The sequence below is a fragment of the Sceloporus undulatus genome, chromosome 2 (genome assembly GCF_019175285.1).
Source record: "Sceloporus undulatus isolate JIND9_A2432 ecotype Alabama chromosome 2, SceUnd_v1.1, whole genome shotgun sequence".
Taxonomy (NCBI): domain Eukaryota; kingdom Metazoa; phylum Chordata; class Lepidosauria; order Squamata; family Phrynosomatidae; genus Sceloporus; species Sceloporus undulatus.
In genome coordinates this window covers 101,871,119-101,892,465 of record NC_056523.1, presented here as the reverse complement: position 1 = coordinate 101,892,465, position 21,347 = coordinate 101,871,119, and the positions used below count along the sequence as shown (strand labels likewise).

General features: G+C 40.4%; 1 protein-coding gene across 4 annotated transcripts in view; it reads left to right on the top strand.

Moving 5' to 3' along the window:
* MEIKIN (meiotic kinetochore factor) overlaps window positions 1-21,347 on the top strand; it is a 55,102-nt gene that overhangs the window by 1,570 nt on the left and 32,185 nt on the right. For all 4 annotated transcript variants that reach the window (XR_006101775.1, XM_042448056.1, XM_042448054.1 and 1 more), the window contains exons 2-5: window positions 588-803; window positions 6,691-6,781; window positions 7,255-7,306; window positions 8,790-8,850. Coding sequence is in view for 3 of the 4 variants with exons in the window: in XM_042448056.1 (XP_042303990.1) it covers window positions 588-803; window positions 6,691-6,781; window positions 7,255-7,306; window positions 8,790-8,850 (420 nt within the window). In the remaining variant the exon portion in view is untranslated. The remainder of the gene's footprint in view (window positions 1-587; window positions 804-6,690; window positions 6,782-7,254; window positions 7,307-8,789; window positions 8,851-21,347) is intronic.

The following is a 21,347-nucleotide window of genomic DNA, read 5'->3' as shown; positions in this document are numbered from 1 at the left end:
TGGTTGAAGGAGTATATATATATATATTGCAGTGCTTCCTTTTATGTATGTTTTAATTCTTACATCATTTAATTGTATTTTAAGAGTATATTTTATTTAAGAGTTAATTGTATTTTTGAATATATGTTTTTTAACCTTTGTAAGCCACCCTGATTGCATCTTGTAGAGGGGCAGGATATAAATAAAAATTATTATTATTATTATTATTATTATTATTATGCCTCCATGCTTTTATGGGTAAAGGACTGGATATTATTGGAAAACACAAAATTATTAGCCCTAGAGGGAACAAAAATTAATTTGAGTTGGCACGCTTACCTATCCTATGAGGAGTCTGGAAATTGAACAGAAAACACTTTTACTTTAAGATACCTAAATGGACTTCCACCCAGGAAGCATTTCACAAACAGGAAATAACATCTAGAGTGTCAAACCTTCTTTGAGGAGTTTTGTTGTCTATGCAGTTAGGTGGGCATATATATCTATATGTGTGTGTGTGGCTACTATTAATCCTCTGCATATATATATCTTGTTGCAAAAAGACTGTCCTCTTTGTTTTCTGACTACTCTCTCCTCTTCCCTTGAAGGTAACCTTGCTGTGGAGGAGAGGAAAATAAAGATGGACTGGATGAAACTACGTTCTTATTCCCGGAAGGGGCAAGCTCAAAAGAATATACACCGTGGTTCTCCCTTGCCACGTGTGGTAGCATCTGATGCTGGAAACAGAAGGAATGCTACAGCCAAAAAGCTTCAATCACGTCTAGACCTTCGTCTGAAACCTACACTGGAGTCTCAAGGCAAAAGTAATAATTCATATCTTATACAGCCAGCTTGCCCTTCCCTCTCACTTTCCTTTGGGTCAGGATTAAATGTAATCATTGGCTCTTTACAGACCGCCCAAAAGGGTGGTCTGAAAAGCGCCTTCATTTGCTGCGTGGAGGAGCCTCAGTGGCCAAACCGCATGGCTCCTCCGTGCAGCAAAAAGAAACTGCAAAATGCAGCTTCTTCTTGTGGCGCGCTAATGACGCCGCAAGGCACCAATGGCACACTTGCAGCGTCATTATCACCATGTGATGTGCAGATGCTAGGCGTCCACGACATCAAGACGACAGAACCCATGTAGAATGGGCGCCGCCATTTTGTACGCACCAAGCATGTACTAGGGTTAGGGATGTCCGGAAAGGATGCCCTTTTCTAACCCTAGTACGCGCTTGGCACATGAGTATTTATTTATGAGTTTTATTTGTAAAACCTTTGTTTTGTATCAATGAAAGGGTGAGTGTGTAATCTTAATGCACTCAAAATACAAAACACTTTGGAGTTTGTGCTCCATATGAACAAAAGCATTTTAAAGTTGTTTTTAACAGAGGCATAACATGAAAGTTTCCTCCCTGTTATTTCTTGATAAACATGTTCATAGCCTCTGTGTTGCATAACATGGAATGGAAGGTAGGTTACATTACACAGCTTTGCATGCAGTTGCCAATATAATACTGTGCTTGACAGACAAATGCTGTAATCTGTACTATAATACAGTGTATTTCAGTGAGCTGGGAGGTGTATTTCAGTTTTTAAACTTCCTGTGTTATTGGTTGCTTCTTTAAGAAACTGAATGCCTTATTTTAAGGGTGGGGAATTTTGGGTTCTGAGATGTTGTGGGCTTCAGATCTCAGAAATCCCAGCCAGCATGGCCAGTATTTAATGGCTAATACTTGAATTATCATTGGAAGTCTATCCAAGAGGGAGAAATACTGCAAGGTGTAATTGCAATGCAATACTCCACAGTGTTCCCTGGAACATCTTTCTTGGTAAGTGTATTGCTACTTTAAATTTGCTTGCTGAATTTTGACTTACGGTATTGTTTATCTTTTAAATTGCAAACTGCCTAGGCTCCCAATTTTGGTATAAAGGTAGACTATGAGAAGAAAGAGTTTTGAGACAGGAGAGAAATTGCAAATATTTTCCAACAAACTGACTCTGTCCAAACTTTACAGCAACAAAACCATAGCAGTTTTACAGCTGTCCATTACTCTAGGACTGGAGTAGTCAATTTGGTGTCCTCCAGGTGTTTTGGTTTGGAACTCCCAGAATCTCTGATCATTAGTTATGTTAGATGGAATTTATGGGAGTTGTACTCACAGACATCATGAGAAGTGACCAGATTGGCTAACCCTCATTGAAGAATTTGGGATTTGAATGATAGATGGTTTACAGTAGTAAAATTTGTAGTGTTGAAGTGAAAATTGTTTTATAGATAACTCTTTCTAGTCTTGATAATTTATAGTCAGCCCTTTATATTCATGGATTCCTTATACACAGATTCAAGTGTCCACGGCCTGAAAATATTCAAAAAAATATAAATTCCAAAATTCACATCTTGATTTTGCTATTTTATATAAGGGACTCCATTTTACTATCCATTGCATTTAATGGGACTTAAACATCCATGTATTTTGGTATCCATGAGGGGTCCTGGAACCAAATCCCAGTGGATACCAAGGGTGAACTGTACTTCTAAGAGGCACTGGAACAGCAGAGTGGCATGCACTGATTGTGTTGGAGTTGCAGAAACCCTTTAGCAGCAAGAGGTAGTTAGTATTTTGGTTCACTCTAGTTCATATAAAAAGTCCTTGTTTAAATAGGATATGACTCCCCATTTTGAAGATTTTGATGGCACAATAAAAAACAGCAAAGTATTTATGAGTTGAGAGTAACCACTATTTTGTATCTGCCACCAAATAATTTGCCTCTGCTCAGATGCAAAGAGCAGATAGTAAATGCAAAAATGACTCTCATTGTCTGCAAAGGGATATAAAGCTCATTCACTGAACTAATTTTGAAGTGGAAGGATGGCTTTACAGTGATAAACCCTCAATCACATGATAATGTAGCCCTTCAGAATGTTTTAATAGGGATACAATCTTATAATGTGAGGCACATTTATGGAATTACTTCCACATAGGAGCAGTAAGGCCTGATGATTCTTCCATTTTAAAGATGCTTATAGGAGTCAACTTTCAAAGCTGTAACGGCACATCTGCAAAAGCCTTCACCTTATTCTCATGAAATGAATTAAACTGAATTGCCAGAAGAGGGAGCTTTCCCCCTTTGATACTGTAAGTCAGGAGACAGGAGTAGCAACCATATGACCTCAGTTATTTTTTAATTTACTGAAAAAATATTTAAAATAAAATCTGATGACAACAAAAGGGCACAGACAACAGATTTAATAAGCATCTGGATCTTGCATGTCTTTTTCAGGTGAAGTTTCAAGTGTTGTTATTTGTCCTCAAGTTATTTCTGACTTATGGCTATCCTAAGGTGACCCTGTCAAAGGGTTGTCTGAGGGCTGAGTATGTGTGACTTATTAGCAAGTAACAATTCCTTTATAATTTTTCTCCTGGGCTTTCTTTTACTCACTCTCTTAAATTACTCGCATTTGTGGAGTAATCATAATTTATTGACTTTGAAGAGCATCTGTTGAAGACAGATTAATATGTTGCCCTAGGGCTGAAGGACAGCATTCTTCACCCTTTGCTGTTGGCCAAATTATGCTTCCTCAACTTACTGGAAAGGATATCAAGAGATGCTCGTTTTGAGATCCAGGTTGCCTCCATCCTTTGTGAAGCTACAAGCTCCTCCAGGAGCTTGAAAGCTTGCAATGTGTATTTTGTGCATTTTGGGTAGCCCAATACAGGTATCACTGTTTTTTGGATTTGGGATGTTATTGTACTTTCCTACATGGCCAGCAGGTCTACCTTTGGATATGACCCCTTGTATACAAATCACACTAGCATCTAAATCCACCTTTATTAGACTAACCAAAATGCACAAAATATGTGTTCTAAGCTTTCAAAGCTTCACAATTAAGGAAAGGTGTTAAAATCACAGAGGAGAAAGAAAAATATGACAATGAGTCACAGGCCTACATTTTGTCAAGAAGTTGTTTTCAAAGATGGTATGAAGGGATATTCATGTAAAAAAGCCATTTTTCCATCATACCTGCAAGTTTTATTAGCTAGTTCTCATTTGCTAATTTATCCATTTATCCCCAGGTTTCCATTTTGTGTGTACAAAATCCTTACCGCAATTATCATATATAAAATCAATCTCCAATTTTCATTTTTAGTCATGTTTGATAGGTAAAGTTCTGGATACATTGGAAAGATTTTTTCCCCTAGAACCTTAGTATTTCTTTGCTCTCATGAAATTACACCACATATAGTGTAATAGAAAGTTCCTGGGCTTCCTTGACATTTCCAGAAATGTTGGCTTCCAGTTTTATACATTTTTTCCAGGTTTACAGGTGTGAAGTATCAACAATGTAACATTTTAAAATATTGTAGTTCTCTTTTAAATTCTTACATAATGTGAATTTGTTAGTATTTCTTCTTGATTTACCTCAATGTTATTTCATGTCCACTGTTTTGTGCTCAGTTTATAATTGTTTCTTTTACAATTTCTTCTTTTAATTCTCTGTCTGTCTGTCTGTCTATCTATCTGCCATTTTTCTTTTCCTTTTCCCAACAACATTTTCTCTATCTTCATAATCCATTACAATTATAATCTTTATGATCTATATTTTTCAAAGTACTCTAATTTCAGATCCATTTTTTAGCTTTCTGTCTGTTGTTTATAAGTAAACCAGTTCCGATTTAGTTCTTCTAGTTCCAGTTTTTCTTTTGACTTCATCATATATTCCTTTTGATGACCCAGGGACCATAAATATTTGTATTTAATCCATTCTTTGTTGTTTTTGTACCATCTTCAAGAAAAGGAAAAGAAAAAAAGCTTCTTGCAGTGACACCCAAAGTGAGATTCTTCTCTAAATTGTATTTATTTATTTTTCCCAAATCCTCAGTAGTGATTTCCTAATATACTGGTCTTCAAATTCTTTGTGGATTTTAGCTTTACCATACCACACATATGCATGCCAACCGGATCCTTAGTTGAAGCTCTCTAATTTCAGCATTCTTTCACTTTCTGAGGATATCCAATCTGTTTATCCACTTGAACAGTAATATTGGCCCGTTACAAATGGGCATAAAGTACGGACTGGGTCCGTATTAGGATTAGAAAGGGGTGTCACTTCCAGATGCCCCTAACCCTAATATGGACCGAGTCCATACAAAATGGCAGCTTCTGTTCCGCATGGGGGCCGCCATCTTTACGTAGCGGGCACACTGCGTCTGCACATCACGCAGCGCATATGATGCTGCAAGTGCGCCATTGGTGCCTCGCGGTGTCATATCCGTGCCGCAAAGAGAGGCGCCATTTTGGCGCTTCTTATTTGCAGCGTGGAGGAACCTCATGGTTTGGACGCTGCGGCTCCTCCGTGCTGCAACCGGCAGCGGTGCGAGACCGCCCCATCTGGGCGGTCTGTAACGTGCCATTATTTCATGTCTGGAAACCCACATCCTCCTCTTTCCTTTGTGTCTGTTAGTATCTTCGATTTTACCCTATGTTTTCCCCCACCCATATGAACTTCAATAGATCTCTTTGCCGTATTTTGAATGGTTTTTCATTCATCATTATTGGCACATTTAGGTTAAATGTTTAGGTAAAGTTTAGGTTGCAATTCTTTGTAGCAATGACAATTTCAATTTCAACCATTTTTCCAAGTCTCTCTTAATTCTTTTCCATGTATCCTTACAATTATTATCAAATGAATTTCTTTTTGCAATTCAGGTTCCCAAATAATTCACTTTTTTTTCTTATCTTAAATTCAGACTAAGGCCTGAAACACAAAGGCAAAATGACGCAGCTTCAGGCTGCATTGGGGGTGTGCTGTTTACATGACACATGCCTGAAATGCAGCCTAAACCCACACCAAGAATGTGTAATTTGCAAAGAACTGTGAAAAATCAGTCCTGGATTCATTTTAGAAGAAGCCTGCAAGTGGTCTCTAAAAGGTTCCAAATGTTTTTGTTTACTTATGGATGATTTATGTGACATGATTGTTTCATTTCACATTTTCATATTCTTAGCTTTGGATAAAGGTTTGCTGAAATACGTTGAACTGCTTTTTTTTCAGTGTAGGAATTATCTGTATCCTTTCCATGTTATTTCTGCCTTTGAAAGTACATAGTCATTTGTGATCTATAAAGTCAAATGCTTTGCTATAATCTATAAAGCAGAGGCTGATTTTCTTTTGAAATTCTTTGGTACATTCTATTATCCAGCATATGTTTGCTATATGGTCATCCAGTCCAACCCCCTGCCATGCAGGAACACACAATCAAAGTGCTCCCAACAGATGGCCATTCAGCCTCTATTTAAAAACCTCCACACATGGACTCCTCCACCACTCTCAGAGGCGGCGTATTCCACTGTCAAACTGCTCTAAGAGTCTAGTAAAGAAGTGATGTCCAGGAACACGTCTACCTGGTTAGCTGAAATATGTTTGCACTGATCTTTTTAATTGTTCTGGGAGCCTTTTTTGGCTGAAAAGCCGTATAAAAATACTTTTAATAATAATTTTAAAATTTACATTTTTTTAAAAGTGTCTGTGTGTGTGAGAGAGAAGGAAGACAGACAAGATAGATGCTTGCTCCTTTTTAAATTTCCTTGAGTGAATATAGTGCTTTCAGTTAAGCTCAATTTAGAATATTGAAGATCCTCAAATTGCAATTGTTTTCTTGCATAGTTTTGGTAAGCTGATGTTTGAATAAATGTTCACTTTATCCACAGGACACAACAAAAATGCCATTACAAAAGCATTACCAAAACTTCATGAAATTTCTGAGGTGACTGAAATGAATTGCCTTTCATCTGACCAAAGGTATAGTTTTACAGTAATTCGAAGTTTTGTATTGTTGGTTCAAGAAGTGGTTGATCAAGAAACTCATTATGATAGTGTCAACCATTGTTAATTGTGTTAATCTGTATAATGTGTACATAATGGACATTAGCAGGAATTCTTTGTCTGCTTTCATCAAATCCCCCAAACCACCATAATAGCCTTAGGTCATTGTTAGTCCCAACTAGAGGAGAGCCATTGACTCAATGAAACATAAGTGTTGACTTACCAAATAAGCACCCTGCTCTTGTTTTGACCAACATAATAGCTGATTACAAATTGATGTGAGTTTAGTGTTGATGAACTGCATTACATTTCAAATTAAGAGCAGTCATTGTTTGTCAAAAGAGGTTCCAAATATAAGAAAATACTTTAAATGCCAGTGAAAAATACATTCCCATGATTGTGGTGTAATCATCTCTAAATAATGTTTCATTCTTAAATAATGAAAACAGGAGTATGGAAGCGAATAAAGATATCAGTGAAATGGACACGACTGCACCAAAGGTATGAACCTTAAGGCTGTTTGAAGCCCTTAAACAATTGTATCATACTACATCCATTTGTATTAACCAAACTGGGAACCAATGTGCTTTTGGTCTCAATTCAAAGTGCTTATTTTTATATTTGAAGTCACGAACAGGACATGAGCATCTCCCACTACTTAGGAGCTAAGCAGAGGCAGGCTGAGCCTGCGCTTTCCTGGCCCAGGGCCCAACATGGATCCTGGACTGATGTGGGTATGGGCAGGTGTTTATACATCCACTTGTCCCCACACCATAAACCCATTACTGCTGCACACCTCTTAGTTTACTCCTCCACTGCAGCTAGTGAGAAGCCCCCGTCACTGCCTGTGATATCAAAACAGGGCACCTGGCTATGTGGATACAGCCGGACACGCTGTTTCAACTTCAGAGGGGGAGACATGGGGCTTCTCACTACCCAAAAAGTAAGGTGAGGGGTGAGTGGGCTGTTTGTTCCTCCTGGGATTTGCTGCGAAGTTTCAGAGAAACTGAACAGCAATAGCAAATGATGGGTCATTTAGACCCTCATTAAGGTCCTTTTATCACAGGATAGGGCCAGATCCCATTGCTTTATTGGATGGCCTGAGTTCCAGTATTATGAGCATCTGCTTTCTCCATACCATTCATAATTTTATACATACAAATACTATAATCACCCATCTTACTTGCCTCCCCCCCCCCCAGTTGCAAAGCTCCAAGTGTTCTAACCTTTCCTCAAAAAGGAGTTTCCCTGACCATCTCCTTTGGCTTTTTCTGCTCCTTTTAAAGTTTCAACATTATTTTTGACAACACTAGAAGTCACAGTACTTCCAGTGCTTTGAATAGTTGACTTGTGGGAAATTTGTTTACATTTTTAAACTATTTTTGTTAAAAAAAATAATTAAACAAATTAAACAAATTTGTAAATTTATTTTTAAAAAGTTGTTCAAAAAAGTTGGCTTCTATAGCAACTGGAAATGTGCAGAGATTACATGGCAGTTTTTGAGTTAACATCAACATGGGGTGAAAGCTAGTCCTACATGGATAGCTTCCTACATGGATGCAGCTTTAATTGAGTTCTGATGATCTCACGTCTCTACAGAGAGGACCTTTCTATAGACTCTATATTATTGTGTCATATAAAGTGACTCTGCATGTGTGAAAATTAGGATATGCACTTAGTGAGTGAGAATGAGCAAGTGCATGTGACAAACATACCACTGAAAAGAATATAAAATGACTTCTGTGTAGCCATTGCTATCATATATCCACCCTAAGTGTGGTTTTGACAATCATTGCTTGTGAACTAATTTCCTAATGCCAAAACTATACAACAGAGCGTGAATTGATGACTGCAAAATAATTCTGTTGCTTAAGGAAACATTTGTAGGAAATATTATTGTGTATTTTATATAGTGATAATTGATGTCTGATTGAAATACATCATGAATTGTTTGCATGTCTGCATCTTTCACTGTTGCCCTTAGGACTCTTTGAATTTAAACACTGCAAGTAAAAAGAGCTTGAGAAATAGTGAAACCACTTCAGGTGAGTCTGGGGTCAAAAACTCTTTCCTTTCAAAGATGTGTTAAACATTTGGCAAACCATCATGTTAAACAGCCATTAAAGAGCTTCCATATATCAGTGTGACTCACCTTGCTGATTTTTCTCATGAGAACCGATTCGTATGTCGTAGTTCACTTGTTCACCTTTGTATGTGAGATGAAGAAAGCAAAAGAGGTGAATTCCTGGGAGATTCTAGAAATAGCAGTGAGTGTTCTAAGTGTACCTAATTATGTATTTATCTGAGATGTCTCAATATTCAAGTAGATTTCAAGACAGGCTGTAAATTAGACATATCATCTAACAATGGGTAGATTATGAGTTAAATTTCAGTCCTACCACCAGTGATTTGAATGGGCTGGTTAGTGTCCTGCTCAGTCAGAAAGTGCATTTCATTACCCCATTTACTACTTTTGAGTTAAGGTTCCTATTTAAAAACAGTCAGTGAAGTAAGGTGAATGAACTGCTTTTTAATTGACTGACTGATATGGTCTGTAATGGAAGAAGTTTAGTTGCTTCTGTTTTATTGCCATTAGTATTTTTTTCTTTTTACTGGCATGGTGTGTATGTGTGTGTGTGTGCGCGCGTGCGTGTGTGCACAAACTATTGTGAAGGTGTTTTCATGCTGGAAAGGTTATAAGCATTTAATAAATACTGAAATAATAAAAGCATGAAAAGCTATTTAGGAATCTTAAACCCATTAGCTCCAACTTTTTGCCATCTTACTGTTTTTGCCATCTTTTCTTAATTATTTAGTATTTCCTTTAAACAGAGAGAGAGAGAGAGAGAGAGAGAGAGAGAGAGAGAGAGAGAGAGAGAGAGAGACTCTGCTTTCCGTATAGTGGTCTCAGTGCAATGCCCCTCTTCTCATCCAAGCTAGTTCCATGAGAGGGACACTTTCCACTGGGCCGATGAATCATCTCTTCTAGACTAGGCCTGTTACAGACTTGCCAAAATAAAGCGCGCTTCAGGTCTCTTTGGAGGTAATGTCGGTTTAAAGAATGCAGGCCATCCAAGAATCCGGAAGCTGCACCAAAGCTGAACCCAGTGCTAGGAATGGAGTGTGGCTTGGCGCGACCTCCGTTCTTGGACCCATGCATCATTTAAACGCATACCTCAAAAGAGACCGAAGCAGCTGTATTTTGGCAGTCCTGTAACAGCCAAAGTCCTTTAAGAGTGGTGATTTTTCTTGGGGACTATGGGGAAGAAAGTTAACTTTACATTCCTCTGCAGTGAAATCTCCATGCTGATTCCCCCCTCTCCCCCTTTTTTAAATTACAAACAATCGATACATAACAAGGCACATACAACATTTAATGCATTGTCTGATATGGCTTGTTCTTTGATGTGCAATATCTTTGTTGACAAAATTGGATAATTTTCCAAATCTAGTATTTTCAGATTAATAAAGTTTGACCATTTGGCCTTGATTCCTAGGAAGGACTTTACCCACAGGTGTTTCAGTTTTTCCTGCTGGACTGTTTGGATGTGGATTCATGTGGGCTCCAGTACGAATCTACTGATTGCACAACTCACTACTTCATCCCGCTGAAATTTCAAGAATGAAAAAGGTTTAAGTATGCATTGTTTCAGTTCTATGATAGGAGGAATCTGGATAAATGTGTGTAAAATCTAATATTTTGTATTGCAAATGAAATGTAGGCCATTTATTTGGTCATCAGATCAACTGGAGTATAAGATGACCAATAAACTAGAACCATTCTCTAATATATTAGGAAACAGTGCTCCTTTAACAATGACTGATTAACTCAGGATCCTTTATTCCTGACTTTGGTTTATTACTTTTTTTCATTCAGTTACGTTTTCTAATTTCCAACATTTGTGTATCATTTTACCATGGTTAAGAACTGCTGTCGCATGAACTTTGAGTTTATGGCAACCTTATGAATGAAAGACCTCCAAATCACTTTATCCCAATAACCTAACAGGCTTGTTGATTCAGAGCCATGGCTTCCTTGATTGAGTGGCATCCATCTACAATGTTGTCTTGTTCTTTTCATAGTGCTATCAACCTACCAAACATTACTGTATTTATCTGTAAGTATGTGATACATTTTTCACATGTCAGGATATTCTCTAGTTCCTCATAGTTGGCCCTTCCAAATCCGAGTCTACTTATGATTTCCGGACTTGCACGCCATTTTAACTAACTACTGAGTCAAGTCGTTATAGAAAAACTTGAATTATTCTAATTCGTATTGTCTGCTTAAAATTGTTTATACCTGGGTCTTATTTTGTTTCTTAACGTTCAGATGTAAACCACTCTTTGCACTTTGCCTTGTCTTTCTTCAGCAATGGATGCCAGGTATTTGTTATTTTCCGCTAGTGTATGATATCATCTGCATAATGTAGATTCTTGAAGTTTGGTTTCTCTCTCATTTTCGGGCCTCCCTTTTCTATCTATCTGCTTTCCATATGTCAGCATACTGTGAAACATAAAATACAGCTTTGCCGACCTTGGCCAAGGGAAACTCCCTTTCTCCGTAGTCGGTCCAACAGTAGCCTTGTGCTTGAGGTTAAACATCAGGACAGGCAAATGTGTGGCCAACCCCTTTCTTTAAGAGGGACCTAAGTCTTTGTAATCTAGACAATCAAATGCTTGTTAACATCTAAGAAAGCACAGACTGGTTGTTCTTGGCAAATGCTTTGGTCACATTATATATATCCAGTATATGTGCACGTATGGTCTCTAGTGCCTCTTCTTTGTTCCTGAACCCAGAGTGGACATCTGCCATTTCTCACTCCATGTAAGATTTGTTGTAAAATAATTTGATTATCATTTGTGCAGGGAAAAGTAATGTAAGGGGCCTAGAAGTTGCTGCAATTCCTGGTGGTTCCCCTTCGGGAGTTGGAAAGTATATCGAGCATTTCCAAGCCCATGGGCCATTGTTTTTTGTTTTCATATATATTATTGGGACAGATTTTAGTTAGAACAAAGTGGCATTCTGTCTCTGAGCTGGAAGAGCTGTATTTGTATGACATCGGACTGGTGACTAATTTCTACTGAATTTCTGTGTATGGTTAACATTGTGCGTCTTAAAATGTTGAAGTTGGTCTTCATATGAAACGGTCACTCTTTTATCTTTCTTATAGTTCTCAGTGTATTGTTTGCTTCCTGGTCATGTAGTGTGTTCCCGGGCTGGTCGGAGTGCATCGCCCTCTTGTTTCAAAAATTTCCTTGATTTCTTCTTGAAAAGGGTCTTGTTCTTTGTTTTTTGTACAGCTTCTATTTCACTCCTGATTGTTATAGTAGTTCTTCTTAAGCCTGCATACAAGCCATTGGACAGTGGCATTGAGCATCAGGTCTATTTCTGTCCCCTTTCACTTTTATTCGTCTCTTCTGTTTCGTAAAGTTTAACATTAGACTTCAATATGCTTAGGTTGGTTGGTGGTGGTGGTTGTGTCTACATGCTTGACACACCACATCAAGCAAATATGAACTCCCTTTGAAACTGTCGTTGCTGTTCTAGAGATATTTGTGCATGAATGCAATCTAACGCTGTAGAGCTAATGAATAAAAAAAATGAATGCAAACCATATTGTGTCCTGTATCAGAAGGAAACCAGTGGATAGTCCTGAAGGACATGCTTTTGGATGTAGAAATTCAACCCTCTTGATACAAGCAAAGCTACCAACATAGACAGATGCCACAGCTGCCAAATCTTCAAAGATACTAGGTAACTGAGAGTGTTATGATTTGTGATAGTAATGTCTATCCTTTGTAGGCCAAACTAACAATCCAGCAGCAAAAAAGGCATTCCACCATTTTTGTGTGGCAAGTGTACGAGTTTCAGGAAAACAAGTAAGTGGCTTGCGGCTTACACCAGCTTGCCTTCCCAGGAGATTCTGTTGGGGAGGTTTTCCTCTGCCAACGTTGGCTGAGTCAGCTGTTTTGTGCAAGAGGTCCCCCCCCCCCCCCGCCTTTTAGTCTGTGACAATGGGAAAGGAAATGGTGGTTCCCATTCTTAATCAACCCCCAGCAAAAACAGGGAAGATTAGAGTTGTATAGGCAACATTTTGCTACAAACTCCGTGTCACCTCTGTAAATTTTGACTTTGTTTTATACTCTAGATTCTCTAAGCTCTAAGATCGGCTGCTCTTTAAAAGGGGAATAAAAGTCATCTAATTCACTAAGCGGTCTCTCTTCCTCTAACCCAGTACCACCAACTCCCTGAAATTGAGAGGCAAGAAAAAAATAAGAGGCTGCCTCTGTTTCCTATTGCCCCCACCTTTGGGATGCTGATGTACTATAAACTAAGATGATTCATGCTGCTTAAAAATGGAAACGTGGAGCCTTTCCCATTGATGTTGCTGCATGGTTCAAACCATTTCTTTTCTCTGTGGTAGGCATTTGAACCCCTCCAGTTGCGGCATTTTAGTGGCAGACTCTTACCTAATCCATGACCATCTCACATATGTTGTCCATGTGTTCATGGCTTAGCTTCATACTGTAGGCGATTTTGTGAATTTTATTTTTTGACATCCATGTGCTACCTTGGAGTAAGGCAAACCACGACACGGAGAAAGAACAGGATAATACAACACTAATTAACAACACAATTGTCCCAGCCATCTGCTTTTTACAGTTTGGATGGGGCACCCAATGTGTTGTTTAGAACATAAAGCAGCTTGGGGGGGGAGGAGGACAACCTGGACAAGAGAAAGCCAACAAGAAAGGGGAAAGATCACCTCCGTCTGAACACTTTTCTCATGCAAATCACACCTACGCCATTAGCATTGATTAGGGGAGGTCAGTGCACTTAGAATTTCCAGATCCAGTCCTGATGACTGCTTAGTTTGGGGCCATAGAGACAAGAGATGCTCCAGTTTTGATCTGTTGAGCTGTTAGGAGTCATGCTGTTTCTAGGTCCCTAATCAAATGCCTTGTTGAATTGTAGGAGGTCAAGACCAGAGGATACAGGGTAATAATAATATCAGATAAGCCAAAAACATTGGAACTCGTTTGAAAATTGTAGGAAAAGATCCCCACCCCCCAATAGTGATCAGCCTGCCACCAATCAAATACAGTTAGAACCATAAAGTGATCACTGTGAATAAAGAGATATATTCTAAGCAAACTTTACTGGGTTCTAACATGTATCACCTTGGCACACCAACAGTCCCTGTATAAACTGAATGGATTATGTGGCACTGCTCGTGTAGGAATATCATGCTAAACAAATTAACTGATTAGGTCTGGGGGCTTAACTTATTCTTTCACTCCCAACTGGTGACTGGTGCTATAAAAAAACTGAAGGAGTGCTAACTAATAGGTGGAGGCCCCAGTACAGAAGCAGTAGCTATTTCAACCTTATGATTCTAGTACCTTGGTATCCCTCAACCTCCCACCGATCAGGATGTACTGATCAGTGATTTCAATTTCTCTCTCATCCTTGCCACCCTGTGATTGTGGATCAAAATTATTCACTGTTTCAGGTTAGACCACTCAGCACCTAGTCATTTAGTTCTCACAAGATCCGCGAGGATTGTGTTCCAGGTGAACTGCGGGTCCTTTCCATTTCTCGCGCGATACAGAAAATCCAAGTGTGTTGCCTTGGTGGTGTAGCTTCTACCACTACCATCGAAGCGGTTGGCAGAGATGTACCATAGCAGTTATAGCTACCACTTAAGAGAAGGAAGCATCTTCGAGGTTGCACTGCATCTCCTGGGGGACTCTGAAAAGCCAATTTTGTTACTACCCCAACTTACACTATCACACCTAGATAAGTGACCAGTGTTTACATATCAACCTATATAAATTGTCTAACAAAAACAAGTTTGAATTTAAACAGAGGCAACAGTTTTGAGTAGTAAAGCGTCTACCATACTTTTTAAAGACGTTGAATGTAAAATAAGTTAATGCTTTAAGATTGTTTTTGTTTTGTTTTTTGTTAGCGGGCACGACCTCGAGAATCCCACACAGAAACGCATTCGGACTGACAAATTCTTCAGTGTAGGAGCAGGAATAACAACACTCACTTCCTACAATACAGCCAATTGCTTTGTGTAACCACTACAGTACTCCATGTTTGTCAGATTTGCATGTTTAACACACGAGCAGCTGTCACAGGACCTAAGGGTGGGGTGTCTCAACAAATAGCGAGGGGTTGAGCAGGCAATGTAGTATAAAAAGTCGCATAATGAAATAAACTTCTTTCTACTCTTCCTTAGTATTTACTTAATTTATTCAGATATCCCGCGCTTTTCCCACGGAACCTAGGGACCTCAGAAGCGCGCTCCACCGCAAGTAACAAACACAAACAAACAAACAAAAAGTACAATTAAACAGTTTAGCCCATCCCTAGATCCCTCCCCTGCTTCAAACAGCCTGACTAACCTAGTCCCAACCCACATTCCCTGCCGTTTCTTCTCGGTGAGTCCCTTACAATGCCGTTTGAACAGGTCGGATCCGTCCCAACCTGCCGTTGGAGCCATCAGGCGGAGCCGTTCTTATCTCCCGTGGGCGGGAGTTCCAGAGTCTAGGGGCAGCCGCTGAGAAGGCCCTCGCTCGGGTCCCCACCAACGTGTTTGTGAAGTGTTTTGGGATTGAGAGCAGGTGCTTCGCCTCCATAGGGAATCGCAGAGTCCCGGGCCGGTTCATCCCAGATACAAACGGTCCTGCCAAATAAAGAGTTGCCCCTTAGCATGTAGGGCTTTGTAGGAATATAACCACATCCGTAATTGAATTGTGCCGGGGAACCGAACTGGCAGCCAATGAGCTTTTTTCAACCCGGGGAGTTTTTATGTGCTGGTATCGGCGCCTGTTACAGCCTGGCAGCAGCTCGTTGAAACCATTGGAATTTTACAAACACGTTTCAAAGTCAGTCCTATGTAGAGCCCCCTTACATTAGCCAAATATGGGATGTAACCAAGGCATTACCACTGTGGCCAGATATGTGGCTTTGCAAGTTTGCGCAACATTTTTAAATGTGCTAAAGCACGTCCTGGTCACACATAGACCTGGGCCTCCAATTTAACTGAGTCCAAATTACCCCCAAACTGCGAACCTGTGTCCTTCAGGGGGAGTGTGACCCCCATCTAACACAGGCTGGATCCCTATTCCTTCTGCCTTCCCGACTACCAGGAGGCACCTCTGGCTTGTCTGGATTAGTTTCAACTTGTTTGCATCTCATCATCCATTACGGAAGAACAGGCAGATTTTAGAACCAGGACTGCCCTCCTTGGGATTGAGGGGAAGGAGTAGTAGAGTTGATTGTCAATCTGCATATTGATGACATCGCACCCCAACATTCAGACAACCTCGGCCACAGTGGTTTCATGTATATGTAAACAGCATGGTGACAACACAGAACTTAGGGATCCCCAGGTCAATGGCCAAGGGGTCGAAGAGTCCACCATACCACCTTCTGAGATCTCCTCTCCGTGTAATTGCTTCCGTTATCTTCAGTGAACAGTGTAGAATATCTATCTTGCTATTCTGTGAATAAACTTTAAATCATATAAGGTGCTTCATCGCTCTTCTCCTCCTTTAATGTTCAAGGATTGATTTTTAAGAACACTTTATACAGGCATATATTTTCTGAAACTGGTCAGAAGCCCCACAAGTAAAGATCCATGGTTTTGTACCTGTCGTTTTTCTAGTTAGCCATGGAATTGGTTGTGAATAAAATATGCACATTTAAAATAAAATTGCAAAACAAATGATGTTGACTCAACAACCAGATAAAATTTCCCATGTCCTAGTTTGATGCAAAATATTTTCTTATTCCTTCCTTAGTTTTTTCAGGCTGGTATTACCACGGGTGGACGGGGTACTGTAGGGTCACTCTCCCATGGGATACTGAAATTGCTAATTTGTTGTATTTATTGAAATTTTAAGATTTGTATCCTGCCTTTTTCCTCAAAATGAGACTCAGTGCAGCGGTCAAGACTAACAAGTACAATTAAACATACAAATGCAAAGACTACCTGAAAATAATTGAATTAAAGCAGATTTAACATATATTTTAAATGAGGCGAAAGTCTTCATATGGAGTGCCGCCCTGCTTTCAGCACCCTATCACTTACCAGAAGCTCAAGCCCTATAGTGTTATTTCAGGTTCCTGCAGGCTCAAGAGATTATCCAATTGGGGAACGGGAACAAACCCCATCCTTATCCCTCCAATACAGAGATCACATGAACAGACATTCACACATTTGCCTGAGCCTGTCATTCAACTGGCAGTAAGTGGAATTGTATTAACAGGTTTCTTCCTTAAAATGACAAAAATGAAGGGGCAAGGACAGAACAATTCCACTCACTGATTGGACAGTGACAGTTGAAGCGCAATGTCAATTGCCAGTCATTTTAACACTTCCCAGTTGGGACAAGTCTGGATCAGCTCAAACTCGTCTGAATTCCGTTTCCCGATCATGCCGGTAGAAGGTGGTAAAAGGATGAGAGCAGGAAGTTTGAGATAGGTCACCCATTTATAAGACAGGCACCATCATTCATGCATCCTAGGCCGCATGACCGCTATAACAAGCATATGAGAGATCAATACCTAGTGGCCTACTTTTCATCATCTCAAATCATCCACCCTTCTGTGCAAAGAAAGTGGTCTCTGTGGGCATGCCACATAGCCAGCTTCAATATTCATGACACGCGTATGAATACCCAGTGTTGCTGATTATTTTGGGTGTAGGGGGGAGTGTAATGTCTATGGGAAACCCACCATGCCTGCTTTTGGATGCCTGACAACTGTTGAAACATTTTAAATGTCCATGCCAGCAGGGGAGAAATGATTATAGTATGCCTCTCGACACTAAACTTTGAGAACAAACCCACAGACCTCCAACGACCATTTTCTATGAATGCTTAAAACCACATACTGACCCAGTGGCTCATTCAGAGCACAAAGCACTAGCAAGTATTTGAGATGGACCTAAAAGCTTCTAGTAGGGTCGGTCACTGCAATGCCACATGGCCTTTATTTTAGCATGAAGGACACGTTTGAACATATCTTGCACTCAAAACATTGGCTGGCTCCAAACATGCCACAAGAGCTTCTTTGTGATGTGCCTTGAGGATGACTCTTGTCTTAATTGGTGATCCTGTCCTAGGCTTTCTTGGTGAGATTCATTCATAGGAGATTTGCTAGTGCTTGCCTCGTTTTTTGAAAAAAGCTGAGATGCATGATGTCCCCCAGGTCACCGTAATATGGGTTTTCCTGTGGCAAGAGGGTTCAGAAATACGCATGGAAAATATTTGTTGCCCAGATTCACAGTTCCAGGATCTATGCCTGTGAGGCGAACCTATGGCACACATGGCCAGAGATAGCACATGTGCCATTTGGTCCTGCACCCAGCAAAGAGAAGGTGGGGAACAGGTGGGTGCAAACGTTCCTCCTCCCCCCAGACCTTTCCTAGCCAACATCGTTTCAGAGACAGATGGAGGCGTGGGAAGGCACCGGGGTGGAGGATCCCACTCGGAAGTCCCACTCCGGAATCCCACACCAGCAGCTGGGTAACATCTGGTGCCAGAAAAAAACTTTTAGTTCAGTCACGAAATCAACTGAAGGGAAAAAGAGGGGAAAAGGGGGGGGAAAGGCAAAGGCGTCCAAAAAAGGGTATTGCACAAGAGCAACTGAATCTAAGGACGTGAACAACAATAGGGTGCGTCCAGTACATATCAAGCGTTAGGTAGTGGTAATTTACTGCCCCGAATGATAGGAAGAAAAGGGAGAAGCCATCAGGATATAGTGTATATCACGCGCCTAGGTGAAGGGTGGCAAGCATGTAGAATGAGGAGTTTGTGCACAAGAGTATTTGCGGTGGGGGGCCCGTGCAATGTGTCTAATACGAGGATATACATCGGTGAGGCTATGTGGGTTGGCGATAGTTACAATGAAGGGTGAGGCACAGTAATACAAGAAGGCCTGGGATAGACAAGGACGTAAGGAACAATTTTTGCAAGAGCAAAAAGAATGACATGTGAGAATGGTAATTATAGAATGAGGAAGAGAAAGGCGGGTTTTCAAATTGCCTGCTATCTTTTAATGCCTCAGTGCAAGCATCAGACAGAACAGACAGGTTGGGGAACAGAACTGGCACCAAAAAAAAAAAAGCAGATTGAGACTGGACTCAGAACGGAGAATAGTATGGACAGGTGCTGTAAAAGGCGAACGACTGGGCTGTCTCATGGCTGTAGCCTGCACCCCAATCGTGTCTATGGTTGCTATATGCGACCCATAATGGGGCAAAGGATGCATCCGGAAGGAACTGACACTGCGCACTAGATGTCTTGTAGTACCTCTGCAAGTGGAAATACTGTTTAAATGCGCATCCAACCATTTGCCAACCACATAGAATGATTTGGAATTGAAGTAATATGGCAAAATGGTTAAGACAAATCATTAAAGTGTTCAGAAATGAAGTCTTTAGACGGGATTTTCAATGTGAATAGGCGATGCAGGGCTAACCAGCAAAAAATGCAGAATTGGCTTTTTTTCAGACTCACTTGCAGAGAACGTATAGTTTTATTACACAGTAAGTGGATATATTTTGCAGGAAAGAAAGCGTAACACAAACACAAAGTTTTGTTCTTATAATGAGTGTAACAAGATACTCTAAATCACGAGCTTCAGGCTCATGCTTTTGGGTTGTCGCCAGCCTTCCAAAGTACATTAAGCGTCAGCGAATAACTTCATCGATCAGAGGCTTTTGCCTTTGTATAACGGTCCAGATGTACTACCCATCATATTTAGCCACTCTGTCTGGGAGCTGAATCTTATTCCACACAACTGGAAACGGACCCATTCTACACCATGTTTGACTGCTTAATGCGAGCTTCTGGGGCTCAAAGGAGTCCATGTGGCACACATCCACCGTTGAGCTTTCCGCTCCCTTTTCACTAAGTTCCCCCCACCCCAAGCAATATCACACACCATCGCTCTGCCTAATAACAGGGCCCAACGCCCTGATTAAATACCACAATACCAGTGTTACTGGTTTTTCTGTATTAAACGGAAGCGTTTTTGTTCCCAATGGAGCTTGACAGGGATAGAGACCCAAACCTAATCTTTTCACTTTCACCAGGATTCTGGTAAGTAGAAATTCTTCAATGTCAATAGCAAGTGTGTTTTTTAAATATGTGTTTACAGCAAGTAAGAAACTATTTTCTTTTGGGTTGTGCCATGGTTCTTCTGGTGAGTCACCTCGCTAGGGGCACATTTCTCCCATGTTTATTAGATAAAATTGAGAGCAAAAGTGTGTGTGTGCGTGAACAATTCTCTCTCTTGAATCTCTACTTTTGAATAAACTATAGGACCATCCATCATGGTTTCTTCGACTACAAAGCGATAGGCATGTCTGCATTATTTATTTTAACCTGGGATTATAATTGATTAATTGTCCATCTTGGCAGGTTTTCTGTTAGCGCGGAGTATACCTTTCAGGCAAAACATTTGGAAATAAGTAGTTTGTGACAGCCTATGGGAATGAATAGAACTAAACTAGCTATAGGGCAGGTTAGGGTAGGTGAGAAGAAAGTATCTCCATCAGGGGCAGATCATCGGAGTAATGTTGGAAGCATTCCCAACCCTGGCCTCCCCACACACAGGTTCGGAGTTAAGCAACTCTGGTGTTACTCAGTATACCAAGCTCCCTGTAAGCCGCCATAGCTAGTGATTTTACTCAGTTCTGCAACCTTGGTGCTGACCCCAACTTTCCCCCACAACTACCTAGGACTTTAGTCTTCTTTTAGGGAATGATGGAAGATGGTGTTGTGGGAATACAGCTAGGGACGAGGAAGATGCTGAAGTTATTGCTAGGGGCGTTTAACTACATGATTGCAACAGAATGTTCCTCATCTTAGTGGGAGACAGATGAGCAACAGTCCAGAAATGAAGTGCGGGTAAAATGAATTACAAAAGCAAAATAAGACAGGTCCTTCTTCCTTATCCTTTACGTTTTTTTTTTACAGAGTGACAGCTGGAAAAGCAGCCAGACATATCTTGCAGAAAGTCCCTTGAAATGTGCCAAGTGCCTCAAAGAGCAAGATGTTAAATTGGTAAGTTCGTATCTTGTAGTAGTTGACCACAGGGTTACTGGAGCATGGGGGGGAGAAGGTGGTATACAGCGGGATGCAGGTGGGGATACAAGGGAGTGAATTACACCATGAAAACTGGTCCTTGACTAAAGCATGGGTTAATGTACGGTGGTGGCGTGAAGTAAAACATCGTGTATGCTCAGGGTCTCGTGTGCTATTAATTGCGCAATGGACAATTCGGTGCGGGTCATGCAGGGAATATTTCCTCAAGATAAGTGCAAGGCTGTAGTGCTAGTTTTGTTCCGTTAAGGTCAGATTGAACAGATTATGAGCACATTTTTTAGGTGTGTTTTTGGGAGCTTGCTTCGGCTTTTACTAGATTGTAATCCGGTCCCATTGCGAAGAGAATACAGGAAGACATAGGGGCTAGAGTAAGAATACTGAACGCGGGAATAGATGAAAAATAGAGAGG